The sequence below is a fragment of the Empidonax traillii genome, unplaced genomic scaffold (assembly GCF_003031625.1).
Source record: "Empidonax traillii isolate 1590-97213 ecotype Southwest subspecies unplaced genomic scaffold, ASM303162v1 scaffold283:size781446, whole genome shotgun sequence".
Taxonomy (NCBI): Eukaryota; Metazoa; Chordata; class Aves; order Passeriformes; family Tyrannidae; genus Empidonax; species Empidonax traillii.
In genome coordinates, this window is record NW_020955476.1 from 363148 (window position 1) to 388148 (window position 25001).

A 25001-nucleotide genomic window follows, 5' to 3' on the forward strand; every position below is an offset into this window, starting at 1 on the left:
TGTCAAAGCAAGTAAAGAGAAGTGATTCTTTAACAATGTGTGAGTCCTTGTCACGTACTGTGTCTACTAAATGTTGACATGAGTCCAAGAGGTCAATGGACACCTCCGTGGGAGAGAAATCCACTGAGAGTTATGAATTAGACAGAAACCACACTGAGCTCAGAAGTTCCCTGAGCTGAAAACAGTTGGTAGAATTATACACGCTTGCCTTGTCTTTATTCTTCCTTTTGCTTCTGCGTATGGCTTAGTTGAAGCTAAGTTACTGAAGACTTTTGTTCTGATCTGACCTCTCCTGGATATTCTTATATTGTATTATTTTTATCAGAGAACCACTCATGCATGTGGAACTTGTGACTTGAATGCTTACCCCCTCAAGTAATGGTTTTATAATGCAGCTGATTTTGGAGTGTTAGCTTCCTACGAGTTTAGCCTAGACTGCAGCAATGTAGTCAGACAAGGACAAGGACTGCATTTTGGGGCCTATTCCATCATCTAAATGTGTTATCTGTCTGCACACTCCACGTAATTGAAGATGAACCTAGGGAGGTTCAAGTAAGGTCTCTTGATTCACAGACTGGCATCATAATGTCCATAGAAGACATACCATCCTGTTGTTTTGTCACCTTCTTACAAATCAAGGCCTGATATTTAAACTCTGTTTTCATTAAGAGATAATATGTGTGTTCTGTGCGAGACAAGCAGCGTTGCTGTAAGCTTTGTTTGATAGAATGCTACGCACATAGTGTGGTGACATCAGTTCTCTGAAGAGGAACACTGGTGACTGGTCTGCTGCAAACAAAGCTCTCTCTCACTTCCAGCTACTCATGTTCTCCAGATCCTTCTTTTAGCAGCATTCTCTACTTTGTGTGGCTGGAGGTGGCCTTCAAACTGATTATCACTAACTAAATCTTGAAAGACTTCTCTGAGGAAGAGAGAAATGATCCCATTTCACAGATGCTGCAGAGAAACTGTGGCCGTGATTGAGTAGTAATTGTCACTCATTTAACTTAAGTGAGCAGGCAGGTGCATGAAATTTACAAGATGGAAGATACTAGGTTTTTAATCTTAAGCACACTTGGGATATGCTCTCATTTTTAGACAATATTATTTCATCTCTAATGGTTGTCTGAAAGAGAATACAGTGTAAGTCATCCTGCTGATCAAAATTCTTGAGTTGCTGTGGTTGATAGCAGGTTACAGATTTGTTCCATGTTTTTATCTTACCATCTAAAGTCAGAGAATGTCAAAGTAAGATGTATAACAGGACTGCCTTATCACTTGTACCTCCTTGCTGACTCAGCTCTACAGCTCTATTCTTAGGCTTCTGTCTTCTAATCTCCTCTGGCTGTTTTTCCCCTATGTTTTAAAATGTTTCTGTTGTAGCAGCTGTAGTCAAGACTGTTTTTTATTGTGGAAGTGGAAAAGTACTGCTAGTCTAATGAGTGAAAATAGATGTCCAAGCAGCCGTAGTGCAGTACCTTTATTTTAAGGGGAATAACAACAGAAAAAAAGAATGGTAAAATGTAGACCATTTTTGGCAGATTCAGTGAAAAAATAATGCTAAATACTATACCAGTTTTGTTCTCCTGTGTCATTTTTTACTGATTTCCCCTTTTCTTTTATATGGAACTACTTAGCGAAAGCTACATTTGTATGCCTGGGCTTTGTAACTGTTTTATAAAATCTTGGATATAGTGCCTGATAGAACATCAAAGGAGAATCACCTTCGTGAATGTCTGTTCAATCAAGTCCTTAGAATTATATAAGTGATGAGTGATGTCTGCTTTTTTGTAGGACAGGAGAAACTAGTACACTTTTGTAACTTGTTCTCAAACTTAGATTAAAAGTGTCCCTGTTTATTAGTGGATGTTGGTGACTTCCAGGACATTTGTAATTCTGTCTTTTTTTTGTTGTAGGAAAGGGACAAATTCTACTTGACGCGCAGTGTCATATTGGAGTTACTGCAAGCACTCAAGTTAAAGTCACCCTTGCCAGACATGAATCTGCTGCTGCTGGTGCAGGTACAGGAGATTCTTATGTAATTCTCATACTGAACCTGTCTCAACCCAACCTCAGGAGTGGGACAGAGGAAGAAGAACGAAATCCAACATGATTGCAAAAAGTACCAGCAATGTCAGGGAAAGCAGGAACTCTTTGAATGAAAATCCGGTTACTCATGTATGCATTGTTGCATACATTTAGGCTTCCACATTAGAATTTAAGAAACTAAATTTGGAATCCACATTTCACAGAATGATAATGAGCTGTGCACCGTTGCTGCCGTATTTAGGATCATAGAATATATCTTGAGTTGGAAGGGACCCATAGGGGCGAGTCCATTGAGCATCAGACCACATCCCAGTGGAGCAGGTGCCCCCAGGTGCTGCCTTGTCCTCATATCCTAGGCCCAAGCCCAGTGTGCAGTTTGTTTGGGAAAGGGTGTTGGTTGATCACGGGCCAAAACTCAGGTTCTAGCAGTAAGCTGTCTCCAGTTCCTGAAAGCCATTCTCTTTTAACCTGTAGTTTTTCAGTAAAGAGTACATAGACAGTATTTCAGTTCATTTCATTCTGTGGAGTTAAGCTAACTTTTTCATTGGAAAATCTGAGGAAATAAGACACAGACTTGTGAAAAATTCTTCTGTCTCCAAGATGACAAGTGTGGCACCACAAGCCTGTCCCACAAAAACAATTTACTGAAATTCTTCAAATGTAATCACAGGTAGTGGGCTCTTATTGTATACAATGTGCTAACAATGATGCATGTTTAGGAACTTAATATTATAGGGGACCAGCATTACAGCACTCCATAAGGTTCAAGGAAGGTGTTTATTATGTAGATCATTCATAATGCTTCCAACATCTGAGCTCCATTCACTCTTTCCCTTCCCATTATGGGGTCAGAGCCTCATATAGCTTACTAAGGCCTTATTTTCTTCTGAGTACTGGTACATTACTCATAGTAAGTAAGTGATTGCCAGTTGACAGAAAAATAATACTGACGAATGAAATTAAATAGCTGTTAGGATAACTCTGAAAACAATTATTTTGCCATCAGTGTTAGGGGAAGAATTTGGGGAGGGAATACTTGGGGTTTTTTTACTTTTGTTGGTAAAGGGTTATTTTTTAAAATCCATTTTAATTTAAAAAGTAGGAATTTACCCTTTTAAAAAATTTATTTTTAATTCCAAACTTCTTTTTTTCCAGTCCCAGCCAATACCATCAAATAGTTTAACAACCACCAATCTCTTTCTGTCTTACAGATGCAGTGATGCACCTTGACACCATGTGCATTAGTGTTTGGTTGACTAGAACTGACTTTTCCTGTATTACAGAATAAAGCAATTATTCTGCATTACTCCGTTGTATAGCTCAGTCCTGTGGCTGCCCCAAAGGATGACCATCCCCCAGTGTATGAATTTCTCATTTGAGAATGCAGACATGCCATGTTGTTTTTGGCAGTGGGATTTAACCGATAAATACTTGCCCTTCATGTTAAGTCAAACCCCTGATAGACCCAGTAAGCAAAACTATGTATCTTTACATTATCTTTATCTCATAAAGATAAAGTGATATTTGCCTGGGTTTTCCTCCTAGCACTGTTCCCATAAGCTGTATTCACTTTGGGATGTATTCATACCTTACACAACAGCATCTAATGTGGATATAAATGTCTTTTATGATGTCTTTCTTTCAGAGGCTGATGAAGTGATTCATATTTCCTGCTATCCAAAGCAGCCAGCTTCTGTTTTTATGCAGTCAGTGGTAAAGAATAGGGGTTGTATTCAGACCATCTGCCATAGATGATGCCTACTGGAGGCTTGATGACTACTTCTCCCATTGACTGTGCAAATTGGCAGCTCTCAGTAGTATGTGGTCTGAATCATTCAACAGCCCCTTGAATCTAAATACCATAGTAACCACTAAGCCCATCTTAAGCACCACCGTCATTTAAGAAATTTGCTAGTAAAAAATGCCTATATATCTGATTTTTAAATTTTTCTTTGGTGTCATTAATAGAATGAAGGGATTAGTTCATCACTTTACCACACAGAGCCACTAAAATATTAATTCCAAATGTATGATTTTTAATTTATAAGACCATAGCAGAATTAAAACAGCACCAAACAGAAATGGCTTTAATTTCCAACAGTCGTGTCTCCATGGACATGTGAGCTTGTATACAAGATTCTATACAGACAGTGCACACAGAACACAGAGATTCCATCAAAATGTTCCAGATAACAAAGGAACTAGGAGCACTTTAATTCAATGATAGATCAGTCGTGGGCTGACTAACAAAGGAATTCCTAGAAATGTACATTTGACACCCACATTTTTCCAGATTATATAGTGCCATCAGTGTCACTGGTGACATAAGTGCTAAGATGAGAGTTAACTTTGTCCCACTTTACAAAGAATGAGAATTTTAACCACATCACTCCAATCATTGCATAGGTGTCCTGGATGATAAAGGGTACAGAAAGTCTGTCTCCTTGATTTGTCCTAGCAAATGAAAGCCATCATGTACATGCTGCTGTTCCATGGGTTTCCATAGGAACTGCTTCTTCACCCAGCATTTTGTTTCCCATTGCTTTTCTCCTGCTCACATTTCATCAGCACACATCTTCAAGATTTCCACTGACTTCAAATTATATTAGTGTCTCTTTAGAATTTGCTTGTTCAGTCAGGCTCTAAGATTCAGTGTATTTGATCTGTTTTGCTTAGGTGACTCCTATTTTGGGAGGAGCTAATGTAAATCAGTGTATATCTAGTGGTTTCACTTTATGTTTCTGTGAAGATCTGATCCGCTAATTACTGAATGAAAGCATTTAAGGGGACATATAATATATTTATAAGAGTATATATTTTAAAACATCTGATTATGAGTCGAGATTATGATGTATAGATAATTTGTTACAGTCAGCAGACATTACAATTTAGACATTACACTGCAGCTGTATCTCAGCAGGCAATGCCAGTAAGATGCATGACAACTATGTACCCATTTCTCTTTCTTTTACACCGTTGGGGGATTTTTCTTTGCCTTTTTTTTCCTTTTTTTTTTTTTTTTACACATGGCTGGCATGAAATCTCTTGCCACTGATGTCTTAATGTATTGTAATATTTGTGGAGAGAGACAACATAAATTACAGTGAATTGGACTGGAAATGTAAGAAATTTTTCATTTTGAGTTTGGTTTCCCCGTGTTGTAGCAAGGTGGGGGTTGATCTGTTTTCCCAGGTGATAAGTGAAAGGACAAGAGAAGATGGCCTCAAGTTGCACCAGAGGAGTTTTAGGTTGGCTATTGGGAGAAATTTCTTCACGGAAAGGATTGTTAGGCACTGGGACAGACTGCCTAGGGAAGTGATGGAGTGGCACATAAGGATATGCTTTAGTGGTAGCCTTGGCAGTGTTAGGTTTATGGTTGGACTCTGGTCTTAGTGTCTTTTAAAGCCTAAATTATTCTGATTCTGTGATCCTTTTTTGACTGCATTGCAACTTCAGGAAGGATCCCTTCAGTCCAAACTCTTTACAAAAGATACAGAAAGGCTATAGGTATATAGTTTTTTTTTTTTTTTTTTTTTTTTTTTTATATAGCTCTCCTGCTTTTTTAGAAAGCTTACAGGAGACCAGTAGAGCTTCCTTTGGGTGCTATTTCTTGTTGTTGTTTTGAAAAGAAAATGTCTGAAATAAATGACGTTTGTTTTGGTGACAGTTTTTTGTGACTTAGATGTTGAGTCCTGTACAATGGTTGTTAGCAGTGTACTGAACTGTTGGGTGCTAAATATACTCACCCAGATTCGTCACGGAATGATGGTGGTTTTTTGCAGCTGATGTAGTACAAGAGAAGCCAAATCAGCACAAAAACAGTTGACTGAAAAATCGTTTGCACAGGAAAACAGCCTGTCTGCTGTCCAGTGGACCTATCACCATTGCTCTTTTAGAATAGGGTGCATTAAGAGAAAATCTGTCATCTGTTTGCCTAAGTCTGTCTCTTTTTGAAAGAGAAGTGGAGAGTCAGGGTTGCTATTTGAACTAAGACTCATCTGTCTTTCCTGGATTGATATGCCCATACCGTAAGGCTTTCCTTTGCTTTCCATCTAATATTATAGCTGTGGCACAGAAGAGCACCAGGTCATGTCTCATCTGAAATATGAGTTAGAGTCCTGGTTTATTTCTATTTGGCTCATTCTGGTGTAAAATGAATTTTAACCACAAGAAGAGTCAACTGGAGTCAGGCCAGTGTCTGGGGATACTTAGATTATTAGTCTAAACTCAAGTATGTCTTTCTGGTACTCCAAAAGAATAGACTTTTTTGTCAAGAGAGGTGAAGTAGTTTCCAAGTCTTGGTTGGCAGTCTGAGTTCAGATTAAATCCGATTGAGAGGTAAAGCTTGTGGAAATGTAAGAGAAAATTCTAGGTCTGTAGAGGGTATTCCGAAATTTTCACGAGGAGTGGTCATCACTGAGAGTACTCCTAACACACATGCAATTAGACAACTATAAATTATATTGTGTAGTCAGTATCTGTCTCAGTTTGTGAAAGTACCATGCTATTAATTTTCAAGAAAGAAAATTAAGGCTTAGACCTTAGTTCAGCAGTTATTTTCTGTCTGCTCTTTCTTAGAAATTTACATTGTATCACAAGGACAGAAATTGCTCAAGTGCAAATGTAGTGTTAGGACAAGAAGTTGTAGAAACAAGCAAATCATCTGCAGGGTTTCTAATGTATTATTGAATCATATTATGATTAAATAACAGTATTAGCTGGTTTAATATAGAAAGATGTGGACATTGGAGATTTTAGGTCAAGGGATTTGGAAATATAAAGAAATAAGAAAAAAAGAAAAATAAAGCAAGGAAAATAAAAGTGTAAGAAAAGCAATTGGAAATATTCTACTGTAACAGAATGACACTGACCATCTCTTGGAAACTGCTTGTTTATGTAGTTCTGAAGCCTGTATTGTGCAGAAGTTGTATGACACCATACCAGTATGTTCTCATCTTCAAAACTGTTTGTTTAATTCATCATTGTAGAACTTCAGTGAATGTGTTATATCACAGTGAAGAATATGACATGTTCTGCCTTATCATTCTCTATCATGGTTTACTCTATAATGAATGAGGAGCATTTGATATATAGAAGGAATAGCAAATATGTATATATATATATTTGTTCATAAAGAAAGTCTGATTTATCATACAACATTCTCCAAATTGCTCCTGCACAGCATATGTGTTAATTAGCACATTCAAGTCAGAATTTTTAAATTAAATTTATCTAATTTATAATGATGTGTTAACTAGGTTGTTTGTAAAGAAAGAGGTCTCTAAGGGCAAATTACCATGAGTAAAATCAAGAAGGCATCTGAACTGATTCTGATGAAGTAATGAATAAATTATTAGTGTCTTCAGGTTACTAAAAAAATTAAAAAATAACTTGTATTTAATTTTTTCTTAGTTTGTTTGTGCAGATGCTGGAACAAAACTAGCTGAGTCAACAATCTTGCATAAACAGATGATTGCCTCAATGCCTGGAGTAAGTACTGAATCAAAGTCTTTTTCTTAGTTCTGTTGTTCTGTTTTTTAAAAAAAAAAAAAAGCTCTTTCTTTTTCATTTCTTCTCTGGTTGGCAAGATGTATTACAGGCAGAGGTTGAGATGCTTCATCCTTTTTATTAATGTTGGAAAAGTTCTGAACTTGGTGTTGCTTCCCTTACTTTCACTGATAATCTTTAGTCATGTAAGTACTGTAGAGGAGCCTGTGCTCAAAAAGACAAATCGAGATCTACTGCATTCTGTGTGGGGAACCGACCAGCTGAGTGCCTCAAAAATGTTAGCAGGGTGGAAAGCTACAAGCCATTGCCTCCATTCTCACAAGAAATTATTTGGTTAAAGAAGGGAGTTAATGGTATATTTCTGGCAGTGTGCAAGGCATTCATCTATATCCTGATGATGAGTTTAGTTTAAGGAGTACTAAATTACAAGTAGTCCTAATTACCTAGACACCGAGCATGCACCTGGTGAATATGTGAGGAAGTAGCACAGTGGGAGGTCTTCTCTTGTTCCATGACACGTGTGACTGAGTACCCAATGACATGAAAGAGGGTTAGCCCAGATTTTCTTCACAAGCTAAGTGAGGAAGATGTTTCCCTGTATGTGTGTCAGCTGTAGGGATGATGGAATAGGATCTTTCCCATTGTCTTCTGAAGTCCATAATTTTTTAAATGCCAACCTTTAATAGTACCTTTCTTTCCAACAGAATAATTTAATGTATACTTGCTTTAAATAGATAGACTAACACTAGTGTTGGAAGGTGTGATAGGAGTGTGATCGTTTCGGAAGAAATTGTAGAAAATCAGGCTTTGAATGAAACAGAGTAGATGGCTGGAAAGAAGTCTTGTGCAGCTGAGCATTATTTTCAGAGATTGGAATATAATTATGTTATTCGGTATTCTGGAACCCATGTGGAATCCTTTGTACACATAAACTGGATGGAGGATGTACTGAGAGGGTGACCTTATTTTACTGTTTTTTATTCTGTTATGGAAACTGACAGGAACGACCTCTGAAAAGCCAGAAGGTGGCACAGTTCAGCACTGTGTAGATTGATATTGCCATACAAAAATGAGGAGTGCCCAGGTCAGTTGTTTAACTATAGAATGCTAGCATTTTTTTTCAAATATCAGCCTCTGAAACTCAATTATGGCTTAATAATTTTGTGGTCAAAACTAAACCTGGTTTATTTGTATACTCAGATAGGGTAATCAGCTTCTCTGCTTCAAAGTGTAGGTAATTAGGTAGAGGTCAAAGGAGAGTAGTTTTCTTCTGTAAACTCTACTGCAATGTTTCGCCCTGAGCATATGACTTTGGATAAAGTAGTCTTTGGTGACTTCAAAAGGATATCTAATTTGACAATTTCATCGTTTAGCTTCAAAAGTTAATAATTGCTTTTACTTGGCCCCTAAGCATGAAGCATTCATAGTTCCCCTTGAATTCAGCTAGCATTATCTTCACCTCAGACTATTAACATAGAAACAGGAGTTTATTTAATACCCAGTGGGTTGGTGGTATCACCTTCAGAAAGCTTGTCTCCAGGGTTCTCTGGTCTGTTCAAAGCCTTTATTTAATCTGACAGCTTTGTTCTGTTGACTGCTTTGCACACCTTGGGCACATCTTGTACTAGCTGAAGGCCAGATTCGCATTTCTCACTATGTTCTAGGAAAAGGATTATGGAAATTTGTACTGCAGAAATACAGCAAGCACCACATGGAGTCCTTTTGTTTTCCCTTTAGGGTCGTTCTTGCTCTGGCACAGGTGGCTTCTCAACACTTATACCTTTATGATCTAACTGGAGCAGTTTGTAGCTTAAGTGCCATTTAGATGATTTAGCTTCAGGAGTATATTAGATATACTTGTTAGTTTTTAAAAAAGGAAAAAAAATCAGTGATGTTCGTTTTAGTGATGTTTTCTTATAAAATACCTAAAGACAGTTATTTATACTATTTTTCCATCATGATTAATGTGAATATAAGGGCATCTGTGCCTGTGACTGAATTTCAATTGTAATTGACTATTTCCATTTGCAGAAATGCTCAGCTGCCTGATAAACTGAGTTGTTAAATTCTCATCGACTTTTTAAAACTTTGATTCTGGACCACTGTAAATTTCAAGGTGACATGACAAGGGTATTCTTGAAAGTTTCATCAATTAATCTTTTATTTCTGTCACAGATAAGAGTATTTTATGATGCATGAAGAAGCTTACAGACACTGGGCCATCTTCTTATACTATAATCAGATAAGAGGGCATATTACAGTTAGAAGAAGAACATCAAAGCATACCTATTCTTAAGTAATATAACTAAAAATAAAATAAAGAATTTGAGACAGACATTGTATTCTGGTGAAGAAGAAATAAAGACAAAAACATGAACCTTCAAAACCTGGTACTTAAACTTATTTCTGTTGTGTTTTAGTGTGGAACAGCAGCGATGGAATGCATGAGACAGTATGTTGGGGAAGTGCTGGATTTCATTGCAGATATGCATACCTTAACCAAATTAAAGGTTGGTTCTGAGCATACGTTGATTTAAAGTGTGCTTTTTTAAAAAAAGTGTATTTTCTGTAAGGAACCTGCCTGGGAGAAGTATTTGAGTATGAGTGACAAGTTTTTTTTCTTTCTATTTTAAAAAAATGTTAGTACTGCTATAGAGGATCAGTAAAAAGCAGCTTATGCAGCGTTGAAATGGAGGCTGATTCAAATATAGCGAGCACACAATAAAAATGCAGGCTTGATTTTTCTGAAATGTTGATGATAACCTAATGATAAGTTTTTCTGAAATGTTGATGATAAGCTAATGTCATAGCAAAGTCACTGTGAGAAGTAGTGGTGTTTAATACAACACAGGGAAACATAAAAGTCCTTGCATGTACGACTAAGTATGCTCTTCTGGAGAAATCCTGTGTCTCTTCTATACACAAACAGGCAATAAAAAAGAGAGTGTCCTTTTTCTAGTGGATATTGTTTTCATTGTCAGGTTATGTTCTGTTGAGGTAGGGAAAAAACAAATGTTGTTCTTACCTTGTAGTTAAAACTGCTTTTTGGCTTATTTTCATTGGTTGGATGCTGATTGTAGCAGGAGTGATAGGAAAATACTTTTGTCAACCTAAAATATTTTATTTAGGAATGCATTTCGTGAAAGCATCCTAGTAATAAGCAGCTGATCAAAACCTAGAATTCCTAAAAATTCTACCTAGTTTTTCACTTCTGTGTTTTGAAATTGGGCAAGAAGCTTCCCAAATATGTGGTCTGGCCATTTAAAACTACATCAGAACCCAATTGTCTAAAATTACATGTTGTTTTGATTTAGCAATGTAATGCAGGAATCTGAGAACAAGATTAGCATAATTGTCTGTCTTGGAAAATTAAAAGGCCTGATAAATTAACCAGACTAGATAAAACTTTCTCTGGGGTTCCAACATAGTTGAGAAAATATTTGTAAGCATTTCTGATTTTTCAGGTAGTCAGAACTTTAGACAAATTCACAAAATTTAGATTCAAATTCTTGTAAGCTCATTTAATATATTTACTTACATTACTGGGGCTTTGTTAACAGAGATATTATTCACTAGGAAGTGAGTCCTAAGATCATCCAGTTGTGCAATCTCTTACTACAAGTATATATTATCAACAGCATCAGGTATACCAAGCTAACAACGAATGCTTATGATTTATAAGACCAATAACAATCCCAACAGCAGAAGTTTAATGTTTTTGTTCAAATTTGGAAATTTCTACTCTCTCTAGGAATTCAGTGAACAGAAATAGTTAAAATTGCTTATTTGTGCCTCATATTGTCTTTTGTATGTCTGAGAATAGTTTTTTTGAAAGATGTTAATTTATTTCAGTCCTGTGTATTAGCAACTACTGCATTATTAAAATGGTAAAAATGTTAATTCTCAAGATAATCACATTTCAGTGTACTGTTTCAGTTTAGTTTGTTATCCTTTTTATCCCTTCGGGATAAATTTTAGTTGGCAAAGTTTGGCAAGGCTTTATTTAGAAAATTCCACAATTTTTGAGGATGTATTATGTATCTGCCTTAATACCTGTCTATCCTTTTTACCTGGCTGTATAACAAAGTCATTAGATATTTGTGCTAGTACATAGGTTTTTTTTTTTTTTCCCCTTGAAAGAGACTTTAAGTAAGTGATTTTTGAGAGTGTAAGTTTCTGGAGTCAGATACTTATCTGTTACAAAAACATTATTGGTTCACTGATTTTTATCCTGTTATAATAATTGAATAACTGATGACCCAGATTTTCTTGTGCAAAGCATATGGCTCTCCTTTTAAGCAAGCAACTGCAGTTAGCATGTGTTCTGTTATAGTCTAGTAGCAGAAGGTAATGCAAAGTTAGCTTAATAGAGATATAGAAATATTTCAAGAAGCACCAATGAAACATTTCTTAAAGCTGGCAAAGCAGGACAATAAATAATCTTTCCAGGAATAAATATTTGTGTGTTTCTTGATAAGAGGTTGACCCCTTATATTTCCGGGGTTCTAGGGCTTTTGTAACAGCCAAATAGTGCAACATAGTCATATTGCTGGTGAATGAGAGCTTTTTTCTGAACTTGTAAATGGAATATTGTACAGGGAAGGCATTTCCTGCCCAAATGCTATCTTGTTAAATGGTTAGATTCTTCCATCTTCACTTAAGCTCTCTGGATGTACAAGTATTAGTTTGTATTTATCTGCTGTTGAGTTTGCTGAGACAAAAGCTGCCTATAGATTTTGTACAATTTATATTTTGTGTGGGCTCTTGAAAATATGACCCTCTGTAGAAAGATCTGCATCATAAAGCTGTTACTAATACAGCTAATACAGGGACTAGTACTAATACAGGGACTGGAGAATTTTTTAAAATCTATTTCTGAGTTTGCTTTGTAGACACAGACATTCTGAGAAAGAATTGAAGGGAAATGAAACAGAACATTCTGTTGCTTGGAAGAACTTAGTTTTTGGGTAGGAAATCAGATCTTTGCCTTGCAGAGTCACATGAAGACTTGCTCTCAGCCACTGCATGAAGACACATTTGGTGGACATCTGAAAGTTGGTTTAGCTCAGATTGCTGCTATGGAAATCACCCGGGGAAACCACAGAGACAACAAAGCTGTGATCCGATATTTGCCTTGGCTTTACCATCCTCCTTCTGCAATGCAACAAGGGTGAGAAAGCTTTTCCACAAAAAAGAGTACTAAAATGAGTTAAAAAGGGGTACTAAAATGAGTTAGAAATCTTCTCAAAGTTCTGTGTTTATTGCCAGATTCCATAGATAAGACCCACAGTAGGAAATGGTGGCAGTGGGACATGGAAGCAGCTGGTCAGCAGCTCCCTGATTCTTAACTGAGGAGTTTGTCAGTGTAATATTTAAAGTACATGCCAAAGGGACAGTGGAGGTAACTTCAGTGGCTTGATTGGAGTTACCTTGGAAATTATCTTGATTCATGTTCTAGATGCAGACAATGAAAAGCACACAAGCACTTGATCAATCCTAGAATGATAAAAAATATTTTGGGAATTACAGAGAATACAATGGGAAATGGCCTTTGAAACTGAAGAGTACAAATGAATGAGAACTCTTAAGTGTAAGCCTATTGATGTGATGATAAAAATACTAACTTCATCTGGTTAATGTTAGATGTGAGAAATCCCGCTCAAGACGTTTTTTTGTCCTTTTTCACTGTGAGAAATCCTGATGTGCAGTGTTTTACCTTCTAAAAAAAAGGGAGATACTCTCCCTTGTCTTACCATGACAACAAATGAGATGTTTTGAGTCTAGGCCACTTGACCATGTATTCTTGGCCCAACTTTATCCTGGACTACCTGTCCACTAAGTTCTGCGAAGTATAAGTCTTCCAACAAGCTGTACTAATGATCTGTACGTCCAGCACACTGAGACTGCATCTGCCTAATGTGCATAAGGAGACTCCATATTTTGGGGTAAGCCAGAAAAGCTATTATTGTTGTAAAATCTGCTCTCTCTTGACAGGCCCAAAGAGTTCATAGAATGTGTCTCACACATTCGTTTGCTCTCCTGGCTGCTTCTGGGGTCTCTGACACATAATGTTGTCTGTCCAAATTCTCCATCATCTTGCATGCCTATTCCACTGGATGCCGGCTCACAAATTGCTGACCACCTTATTGTTATTCTGATTGGGTTTCCAGAGCAATCAAAGGTAAGGGATTCTGTGTTATATGTGGAGAGGTGTTGTGTATTGACCTTATTGCAAACATTTATTTATTTGTAACAAAAAAGGAGGAGTAAAACCTTAATAAAATCTGGGATTTAGGGAAATAAATGGCTATAGTTTTTTTTTACATAGCCGCTTCTTTATGCAGAAAATGGATGAAGTCACTACAATTAAGTTTGAAGTGAAGCTATTTCAAAATGTCTCAGCACAGGAGTGAGGAAGGAAAAATTGAATTTCAAATTGAAGCTTTAGTAATGATCATCTCTGCAGCAAATCTCTCAGAAAATTATTTATGCTAGTTGTATAGTCAGACTGGATAATTTGTAAATAATTTTATGATCAAAATAATTGCAAACAGTGATGATACAAGCACAAGTTTTTTCCCAAGGTCCTCAGGACAAGAAGAGTAATTGCAGATTATAAGACATATGTGACAGTAGTTTAACACAAACATAGCAGCAGTCTTTGACATCAACAAGGTTTTTATTAGTGACAAAAGCAGAATGATCGCACATTTATCTTGCAGGTAAAATCCTCCTTTCTTTCCCTTCACCTAGCCAAGACACTGGTGCTTCCCATTCATTTCTTTGGCCTTTTTTTGCTCTTTCAAATACCGCTTTCCAGTTACCAAGCAACTATTGCTATGTTTGGTGCAGCCATACGACCACAGAGCATGAATTCCTGTTGCACTTGCAAACTGAGAAAACATCTCTGGCCAGAAGCATCTTTGTTGGAGTGAAGTAGTTAATGCCCGGCACTCCTGGAGGCTCAGACACTGATATATAACAAGGATTAGCAAAGAGCCATGCTTGAGTATGCAAAATGAGTTCTAGTTTTTCAAAACTTACTTTCGTCGACTGTTTTCTTGTGACTGTAGCAGTCCCAGCAAAGTAGAAACGGATAACAGATTAACAGAACACATGTAAGATCATGTATTTTGTATGATAGCTGTCCTTTCAGGTGGTCAGAAGCTGAACGACTTACTCCAGCAGCATTTCTGAAATGGAGTCATATATGTATGCCAGGACCTCTAGGCCTTCCACAGATTGCAGTGAAATTTTCCATGAAGAAAGTCTCAGAACTAGTCCTGAATACCTGTTTTGCAAAACTGACCTTCTTTCAGAGGGACTGACCTTAACGCTATACTCTTAGATTGCATGGGAGTGTGTTTGCGAATGCAGTTTTTAGTCTGAAAATATAAACGCATTTTTTGTACATGGAGAAGATGTTATCAAGTGTACTTGACTTACTGGCTCCTACTGAGAGGGAAATGTAGGAATGGGAGGGGCAAGACTGCACAATCTTGAGATGCATGATGGAGGAGTGCTTTGATGAAAGCCTCTGCGCTGTATCCCAATACACTTACTTAAATAAACATTTTCTTCTGTTTTCTGTTTCTGTACAGACATCTGTTCTGCACATGTGTTCCCTCTTCCATGCATTTATATTTGCTCAGCTCTGGACAGTGTACTGTGAACAAACAGCAGTAGCTCCGACAGTCCAGAATCAGAATGAATTTAGCTTTACAGCCATCCTTACAGCCCTGGAGTTCTGGAGCCGAGTGACACCAAGCATCCTCCAGCTAATGGCACATAACAAAGTGGTGAGTCAGGTGCTGCAGACAGATTTAGTACAGATTAAACTCGGAGGGGGCTTGGCTCTGCTTCAGTGTTTCAGTGGAATACAACAGACTATGAATAACATCTTGAAGTGACTTTGTTACTTTTGAGAAATTAAAGGGATAGGTAATTAGTAGTGGTTTAACCTCTCAGTGGGCCTGAAACAGGATCTAGCCAGGATCTGTCTGAAACAGAATCAAGAGCTAGAGTCGCTGCTTTTTGGATTAAGAGCTCCATGAATGAATCAGGTTTCATATATATTCCTGCTCTTAACTGTGATCTGTTGTTTTATCTGACTCTGGCTTACAGCAGCAATGAAGTGTTCTAGGATGATTCTGTGAATATCCGCTTGATTATTTTTACCATGTGATGGTGGAAAAACTGCACAACTGCTGACAATTGGCTACTCATAACTCACTGGTCACTCATCAAAAATAAGCTACATAAATATCTCTTCAAACATTTTTGAGTAATAAATGACTTGAAGGAGGTATCTCTAAAGATAACAGTTGAAAAGGAAATGTGCACTACATCCAGAAATCATCCAGACCATTTGTTTGGAAATAACTTTTAAGCATTTATTTGTCTCAAATACTCGCTGCTGTTGGAGCAACTTTCTACAATAAGAACCCAGAGGGGTCCCAGCAGCCTTCTCATATCTGATACCGTTGCTTGCCCTTGACTAATTATTCTCTGTGCCTGCAGGCTTAGGGTTAAGGGCTCGTTTCTGATGGGCAAGACCTGCTGTGTTTCCCACTTCTCAGAAAGTCATGACGGGTCAAAACTTTTTAACTGAGATGTTAACTAGTATCTCTGGCTCTGGAGAGCCTGATGTTAGCTTTGACTGAGAAACGTTCTTTATACACAGCCCAGTCCTCTAAGTCAGGTGCTCTTAAGGTTTGGGTTTTTAAGGTTTCGTGCTTTCAAGGTTTCTGATTCTGTGTTTGTTTGGATTTTATTTTTTCTTTTTTAAATGTAGACCTGCTATCTGTACGGAAATTATTTTATGTAATTCCTCTTTCCTCATGTGAAACATATTCCATCCCAGGCAGGCATGGACCTTGCCCTTTTAATTGTCATTGCATGGGCTGCAGCTGAGTGTCTCTGAACCAACTACTATTTGCTTGTGTCTTGTTCCTGTCAGGCAAGGACCACCTAAAGCTGTCTTTAGATGATATTTTAGCCTCTGACACTAAGTGAGGTCTCTGTGGTTCACAAGCCGCTTTTGTGGACAGTAGTTTATCAAGCTCCATTTGAAGAAATGGGAAGTGTGCATAACGTTTCTAACCAGCCAGTTCTTTAGTCAGATACAAAAGCCTCTTGTCAAGCCTTATGACAAGAACATGACCTGGAAGTCCCGAGTTCCAATCCTTATTCTGAAAGTATATCGTTAAGTGTCTTAGTGCAAGTTATTAAGCTCTCTTGACTCAGCTATTGCTCTTTGAAATGTAGATAATAATACTTACCTGTCTCACAGGGGTGTTGTGAGGTTAATTACTTATTGTTTGTGAAGCATTTTGAAGATGAAAAGCACAATAAAAGCTAAGTTTGTTATTATTGAGGGGAATTTAGATGTAGTTTAGACAGGCACTGTAAATACTCACTGCTGGCTCAGGGTGTTTGTCTTGTATCTATGAATTTACATAAAATAAAGCATAAAATGCTGTCTACTACCACATAACTGATATTTGCATCTGTCATAAATCGTGGTACAAAATGGAAGAATTACAGGCTAGCTGTCAGTTCAAAACAATAAATTGTCTTTTGATGGGGGATAAAAAGATGGGTTTTGTGAATATGTTAATTTTCAAAGATTTCAGTAAATAAAAATACCAATTTCTGACATAGAGATTGATGAGAACTACATAGCAAAATAAAAACAATTTATGATGTCTGAAGGAAACTTGATGTGTGATATGAATTAAAATTCATCAAGCACTTGAAATATTTAACAGATAGATGTTATCACATCAGGAGAAAACTAAATAAAAAATGTCCCATATGTGCTCATGTAATATTGAATCTTGTATGTCAGTGGTGAATAAATGTGCATCTAGTGATTCAGTACAAGTGCCCAGCAAATACAGGAAGACTGTGCTTAGAGAGAGTTGGCTTAGCTTACTACATTGTTATGCTGGACATTATTTGATTTTATGCTTGATTTTTTTTCCAAGATGGTGGAAATGGTGTGCCTGCATGTGATCAGTTTAATGGAGGCTTTACAGGAATGCAACTCTACTATCTTTGTAAAGGTAGGAATACCATACCATGAATGCTCTTGATGCTGTTGCCTGACTATTGTGATTTCTAAACATACTGTCCTCCACTTCCCCTCCCACTGAGAAAAAGAAAGTGGAAGAAACTGAAGTTAAATGATAATGCAGAAATAAAATGTAGTAGAGCATAATGAAAAGTAAAATCTCTGGTAAGAAGACCAAACCATAATCTCAAATTCAAGTTCTCCTGATTTTTTTAAAGCAATATCTAATCTATTTCCTCTTTCCGTTGTTACAGTGGTCTTATTCCTCTAATAGACATAACTGATGTCACTGACTTTGGGAACTTCTAGCTAGTGTCTGAATTTTCAGCCATCTTTTAATCATCATAGGCCCTTTGCAGATCACCTCACTGTGCTGAGCTTCCCGTTTTTAGTGGATAACAAAAACTTTGTGCCACAGTGGGTTTCTTGTTATTTTATGTGTATCTGTTGTTTTTTTTTGGAAATCAGTGGTCAGTCTCCTACGGGTTACCACAGTGTTTGCAAAACAGATTCCCAAAGGAGTGGGGTTGTCTGACAAGCATAAATTGATTTTACTAGCCTTTTTCACATGTTTTCATAGTGCATTATTCTGAAGAGAGTTTTCACATGAAATGTGAGCAAATCAAGTAGTTAAGGTTAATATAGTTCTGCTATTGCCATAAAGGAAACTTCTGACTGTTGCTTTACTCTAGTCTTTTATGATCCAGCAAGAATTGAAAATAAGGTAGCTAAAATTGAAGGTCTTTATGTCAACTAGCATGAAAGTATTCACATTCACAGTGAAAATTCAGGTTTATAGTCAGTAATGGCTTGATTCACTACAGAAATTCTGTCACTAAGGGATATTAAAGTGATTATGGCTGTCCCTGGAAGACATATGGGCTTCTCTTTCAGCCGTCCAGGATGCTAAGAATTTGACAAGGATGAAGAATGGCTTTAATGCTGTGAAAAGAGAGGCCTTTAGGGCCAAATCCCTGTCACATTTCAAATGAATGCTTTCAAGGGGGTTATATTGGAGAGTATTTAGCAATACTGTGCTAAATCAGGTTAAAAGAACATCGTTGTTAGTACAAAATCAAGCTCATAAAACTGTGAAAATCAGAGTTAAGTTGCTAAGCTTTCATGTTTAGTGGATGGGAGATGGAAGGAAAGAATCTGGGTGACCAAATTCCCTTTACTGAGCCCTAAAGTGAAATCCTGAAGGAACAATATACATGCATTATAGCACTATAGGATTTTTAGTTCCAGTCTATTATATTTTTTTTTATAACTGTGTAAAAGTATGTGCTTTAGATCTGAATAATAAGTGCCATAATTTAGGGAAAGACTTACTGTGTTGTTTAAGTCCTTCGAAGATTCAGCGGCACAAAGTTTACCGAGGAACCAGTGAGTAGCTTCTCTATGATTTAAAAAAAATCAAATTTGATATTACCTCTTCTTCAGTGGCTGTGAAATAGATCTGAACTTTGTTACTTCTACTTCAGAAGTCTACAAGAATGACAATTCTTTGAAAACAGTTGACAGCCTTTTGGTAACTTGTTTTATTCTAGACAATTTTATCTTGTGTTTGAAAGCTTTTTATTTCTTTTATTTTAGATATAGCCTTTCAAACAAGGTTCAGTTTTCACTGAATGAAAGGACATAGTGTAGTGAGAGATATTTTTTTATACAGAACATTGTTAACACTTTCAGAGATTCACTGAGCAAAATTAATTTTCTTTTATTTCAATTATTTTAATTGAAATTGAAATTTTAATTAATTTTCTTTTATTTCAATTATTTTCTTTTGGAACAGAGCACATTAGCACTGATAAATATTGACCATTTATCATTTATATAATGGTTTTTACTGCAGTGTCTTTTATTCTGTCTAAGGATTCAGATGCTGCAAGAACTTACTTTGTTAATGAAATCATGGCATGACTCAACACACACATTTTTAATGCACCAAAATGAGAAAGTGGTGCATGTCACATGGTGCCAAGCAGTTTATGGGATAGCTATCCTACCTAGGCAGTAATTTTATGTATGACAAGTGAGGGGAAATTATGTCATAAAACAAGCGAGAAAGAGATGACATAAACAATTCATCTCTCCTTCACTGAAAGAAGAGCTTTCTTTACACCTGAGATAAGCACTCCTTCATTTCTTCCTTCTGTTGGTGCTGTGAGATTTCCTCCTCCTTGTTCGTTGTCCTTTGCTACTGAATTAAACTCACACTGATAGCATTGAGACAGGTCTTTATTACTTCCTATAATCTTTAAGCCATTCCATGTATTCACAGGGGATATTTTTTTGGATCTGATATTAGACTGTCTTGACCAATCTGCTTGATCAAAACCAAAGTTGCTTTCCTGTGAAAACATTTTGACCATTATGCATTTAATTTTTTTACTAAGTTGTAGTGAGAGAGACACACACAGGCACATTTACACAGATGCACATATACTAGCATATATATTTAATTCATTGTATATTCTGCTTTAGGAGAGCTTAAATGAAAGTGTTCAGCTTTTCTCCTGTTCTTCTATGTTAAAGGAACTGGAAAACTGGCCATCCCAGGGATAGCCATTAGTGATGGGAACCAGCTCCTTAGCTGATCACATCTTTGTCTGACCATCAAATGTACCTCTGAGGAACTTGGGAGCTTACAGTAAAGACAGGAACAACTCACCAATCACAAGGCCGTTTGTGGAGATCCAGGGATTCTAGGCAGCTCCAGCAGCTGCTGGAGTTCCTAGAGAACTGGGCAGGCAGCAGAGTTGGGGAGCCGGAACAGCACGGTGACCAGCCTATTCTACAGCCTAGTTTCCATCAAAAATTGCTTTGGAATCAATATAATTCTGTTGAAAATATAAACTCAAAAGATTTAGCACTGTCTGACAGCACTCTATTTTTCCAGCTTTTCTTTCTAACTAGCTTTATGTATTCTTCTTTTGTGAAGAAAAGATGGGCTAAGAATTAGTTAACAAATTAGTTAAAAAAACTCAAATGCTTCAGTAAAAATATCCTTTTGTCTCATTTATCTATCTGGCAGCTGTAGCACTAGAGGATTTGCTTGCTTGTGCCTGCAGCAGAATGTTCTGTTTCCCTAAATGAGTCCAGACCCTGGAAGACAGAAGTGGTGCTGGAGGACAAAGATCTGTATCTAACCTTAGACCTCTCCATAAAAGACATCGATATAAGCTAGTTTCCATAAGTGCCCTTTATAGTCAGTGGAGATAAACAGTATTTTTGGACATGATTCATCTTGATCTATTTTAGATACTTGCTTTGGGACAAGATGAACTGGATGTGAAGTGCTCCATTCTCTCAGCTGACTGTAAATGTTGTCCAGTGAATTGGTTCAGCTCCAGCAGGGTATCCTAAGTTTTCTGCCTAGCTTCCCCTCCTTGCTTGACGTACTTCTGACACCAGTCCCGTCACCGCTGGCTGTCTCCATAGGAACTTCATTAGTGCTGGATGAAATTTTCAGTGATATTTTGTTGATGGCACTGAGGCACAGAGCATGGCTTCTCTGTATGCTTACCTGTTCCCTCTTCACTAAAGAACACACCAGCAGTCACTGGATCTTATTAAGCACTTAATTAGTGTGAGAGCCCATGGAAGGATGTGCAGAGCTCACGTCTGCTGCATCTGGCTGCATTCCAGCTGTTTTGGCATTCATCTGTCTGTAAATGCTGAGGTTTGACTATGGTTCCTGATGTGGTAGACTTAAGTAATGAATCCTGACAGAGCTGCATATGATTCTCCAGCAAAACAGCACTGAAATTGAAACAATTATCATTCCTTGCACAAGGGAAGCAGCACTTTATCTAATGTTGTCAATAGTGATTAGGTTTAACTTGCAGCTCCCGGAAGCATAATTGGCAAATTGCAAATTTTAATGCCATTTGGAGGAACATTTTAGAACAGTTACCTCAGTGGTTAAATTAATACTGGAAAACATGAATACTTTTGCAAGAAATGCTTCTCTGTCTTCCATAAGCTTGTCACGTTACACTTACTCAGAAGTAAAACTTCCCTAAAGAGCAGCAGTCTGAAATACGTACCAGATCTGTCCAATAACAAGTGACAGATTTGTATGCCTCCTCACCTTGTCATTCTGGATAGTTCTTACCTGTTCTCCTATGCCTAGAGAATATCTTACATCCTGCAGTGAAGCGCTGATGTGACTAGTGCTTATAAAATGCTGGTTACCATTTAAATATACAACCTTTTATTAGGAACTTCTGCCACATGTGTTTTTCAGTTCCTGATGAATGCCTCACAATGCAGAATGTTTACTGTATTCACTCCAGTACTGCTCACCTGCACATACAGAAACACCCTCACAAGGAAAATAAGAAGTGATTTCCTTTAACAAGTTTTTATTCCGGTCTCTCATCATTGCCTTAAACAGGATATTAATAATCGTTACTGGTGATTCATCAAGCTACAAACAAGGGAAGCTGGCTTCTTTACCTCTGAGAGTTACCTGCCCCAAAATATATGCATCATTTAAAAATAACCACATTTTCAGATTTGTGGTTCAAACTGTGCCAATTCAAATGGCTAACTGCATTAGATATATCCTTCTCTGTCTCACAGTAACTTGAAGCATGTTTACAGTCACTTGTGTAATGACAAAATACACCTCTCTCCTTACAGCTCATACCAATGTGGTTGCCAATGATACAGTCAAACCTAAAGGTAAGTAGTGTCTAGTACCTTATCCTTTTATTCTTAGTGTTATACATTCCTGTAAATTCTGGAAGTAAGATCACTACCTGTGATCTCCAAACTCTCTCAAAATAGATCCTTTTAGCATGTCCAGATGAAGATCTCAAGTGTGAGCATACAGAGCATCACTGGCTGAGATACTTGCCCTGTAATCAGTACTGCTCTCCTTTTCCCTTCTGAAACCCTTTCCTGCAACCTGGTTCTGCATCGAGGCCTTTCCTCAGTATTAACTGAGATTGGTTGTTCCCTGATCTGTGGTTTTCTTGATGTCTTAGGCGTGAGAGTCCTCTGACAAATCAGGGTTGTGACTCTTGACTCAGGAGATAGGTTTGGGTTCTAAAGCAGTTACTGTGGGCTTGGTAAAACTGTGTCAGCTGGCCTTCTTTGTAAGAGAAAGCACGGAGGATCAGAGTGGTTTGTGGGTCAAGAAAGTTTTGGTGAAGAGAATAAAAGTTGTGGAGTTGGTATGGAGTTGTTTCTGTAAGCACATTTGCCCTCAGTGGCAACACTGCAGTGCAGGATGTGGAAGAAAGAAATTCGACACTGGGGCAGTGTAAGAACTTTCCCTGGCCAACGACCTGTACCCATCACAGTGCTGCATTAAAGGAAAGAAACTGAATGGTTTGCGTTATTTCAACAGCATTTGTCTGCTGGACTACAGCTCCGCCTCCAAGCCATCCAGAGCAATGTCAACCATCACAGCCTAAGGATGTTACAGGGGTCAGGACAAATGAACAATAGCTCATCTGTGCTCCGCAAATGGCTGCAGTGTACCCAGTTCAAAATGGCTCAAGTAGAAATTCAGTCATCAGAAGCTGCATCTCAATTTTATCCTTTATGATTGATGTAATTTGTTCCAAAATATTAATTTTTTAGCCTAGCAATAACAGAGTTAGAGCTGTAAAAGACCTTTTGTATAAGTCAGTATACAGAGTATATACTGTATCTATACTTTTTAGCCTAGGACAGATTGTGAAAAAGCTTCTAGTGGGTGAAGCTAAGAGCCTGATCCTGCCAGTTTATAATTACAATTACTCAGGATCAACAGGTTCTAAGTCCGCATTCATGAACATGTATTTGGAGGATTGTACTCATTTCTATCACGTTGTACATATCTCTCTGATCATTGAAATATCTTGTTCTTAAATGTTTCTTTACATTATTTTTGAAGCTAAGACAAAAATCACTTTTCTTTAACTTCTATTTTTTTTAAAAATAGAATTGTGGATATTCACAAACATGGAAGTGCTATGTTGCTATTTTTTTGACAATAACAAAAGAAAACTGGGTTTTTAGAAACCTTTATAGGAGTTTTTAGGGGGGATGTCTTTTTTTTTTTTTAGATTCACAGCTGGCAATGCAATAAAATCTGTCACTATGAAACAGTGGTGTTCTAATGAGGCTTTTTGTCATCATCTTCTGGGAAAACAGCAGCTTGTAAGGAGAGTTGTTATGAAGTGCACTTAGAAATTAGGTTGTTAAACTGTGCCAATTAATTTGTCTTTTTTTTCAGTACATTTTCTGAACCTACCAAGTCTGATTTATTATTCTTTGAAATACTGCTTTTACTTCATTGATTCTCTGCTGCTCTTCTTTGTAGGTTTCATAGAAGCCTTTTTAATTTTGTGATTACTCTATTGTATTCTTCTGTCAATACTTGTACACAGTGCAATTAAAAATGGATATCCCAGATCTATTCTTATTGATGTCTAAGGATTTATGTTGCAGACTTCAAGAGGAGCATGATTGGACCTGAAGTTTTGCATAATGGTATTTACAAATCCCAGCGTTTGCATATTGCTGTATTAAACATGATGTTTAATAACAGATGGATTTTAATATCATTATGGGACTCAGCCAAAGCCCATTGGAATCTAAGGAGAATCAATTAACTCAGTGGATTTTATGTAAAATCTTGAAAGCATCATGGTTTACCACCTCTTGTAATAAATACTTAAATCTGTGCAATCCCAGTTGTATTTTCCGTATTTATTCTGTAATGCACTGATTAGAAGAATAACAAACTGAAGTTGTATATTAGAATGCTATTAAATCCCTAGTCCTTGGTACCACTCTTGGAATCTGCCTAAGTACATCTCAGCTTTTGTGAAGGGTTGTTTTTTCCTCACTGTATTTACTAAAATAAGAATGGAAAAGTTTGGAGATATGCCATTGTAATACCATTATACTTTGGAAAAACAACAACCAAAAATAAAACTAACCTATGAAACAAAGAAAAGACAGTAAGGCATGTGCTAGCTTGCTTAAAATAGACCCATATCTGTGTTTTCAATGGGAAGAAATTGATTTGGCTTTCCTTCCTTCTCAGATTCACACATCATACAGTCTAAGCTTAAATGGCAAAGGTGGCATTCGGTACTTCAGCCTTTTCTGTGTCATGTGTAACCAGGTGCCCTGTCTTATTCAGCAGCAGGCCCACATTTTCCCCAGCCTTTCTTTTGTCCCCTATGTACTTTAGAAGCCTCTCTTTTTGATATTCCTTGCCCGCTTTGAATACTGCTGGGCTTTAGCTTTCCTTACTTCATCCCTGGATGACTGGACAACGTCTGTGCTTTTCTTCCAGAATACCCTTCCTTACTTCCGCCCTTTGTACGCCTCCTTTTTGCGTATGAGTTTGGGCAGATGT

The 25001-nt window shown here is 37.3% G+C and overlaps 1 protein-coding gene across 12 annotated transcripts in view; it reads left to right on the forward strand.

Annotated features, from left to right (window-relative positions):
* UNC79 (unc-79 homolog, NALCN channel complex subunit) overlaps positions 1 to 24426 on the forward strand; it is a 106897-nt gene extending 82471 nt beyond the window's left edge. For 9 of the 12 annotated variants that reach the window (XM_027890274.1, XM_027890272.1, XM_027890277.1 and 6 more), the window contains 9 exons: positions 1917 to 2021; positions 7462 to 7539; positions 9978 to 10067; positions 12552 to 12727; positions 13552 to 13738; positions 15159 to 15356; positions 17547 to 17624; positions 22283 to 22324; positions 22995 to 23195. In XM_027890274.1, the coding sequence (XP_027746075.1) occupies positions 1917 to 2021; positions 7462 to 7539; positions 9978 to 10067; positions 12552 to 12727; positions 13552 to 13738; positions 15159 to 15356; positions 17547 to 17624; positions 22283 to 22324; positions 22995 to 23195 (1155 nt within the window). Of the gene's footprint in view, positions 1 to 1916; positions 2022 to 7461; positions 7540 to 9977; positions 10068 to 12551; positions 12728 to 13551; positions 13739 to 15158; positions 15357 to 17546; positions 17625 to 22282; positions 22325 to 22994 lie in introns of all 12 variants that reach the window. The other 3 variants (XM_027890282.1, XM_027890283.1, XM_027890271.1) reach the window with 1 other exon arrangement.
* The last annotated feature ends 575 nt before the right edge of the window (positions 24427 to 25001 follow it).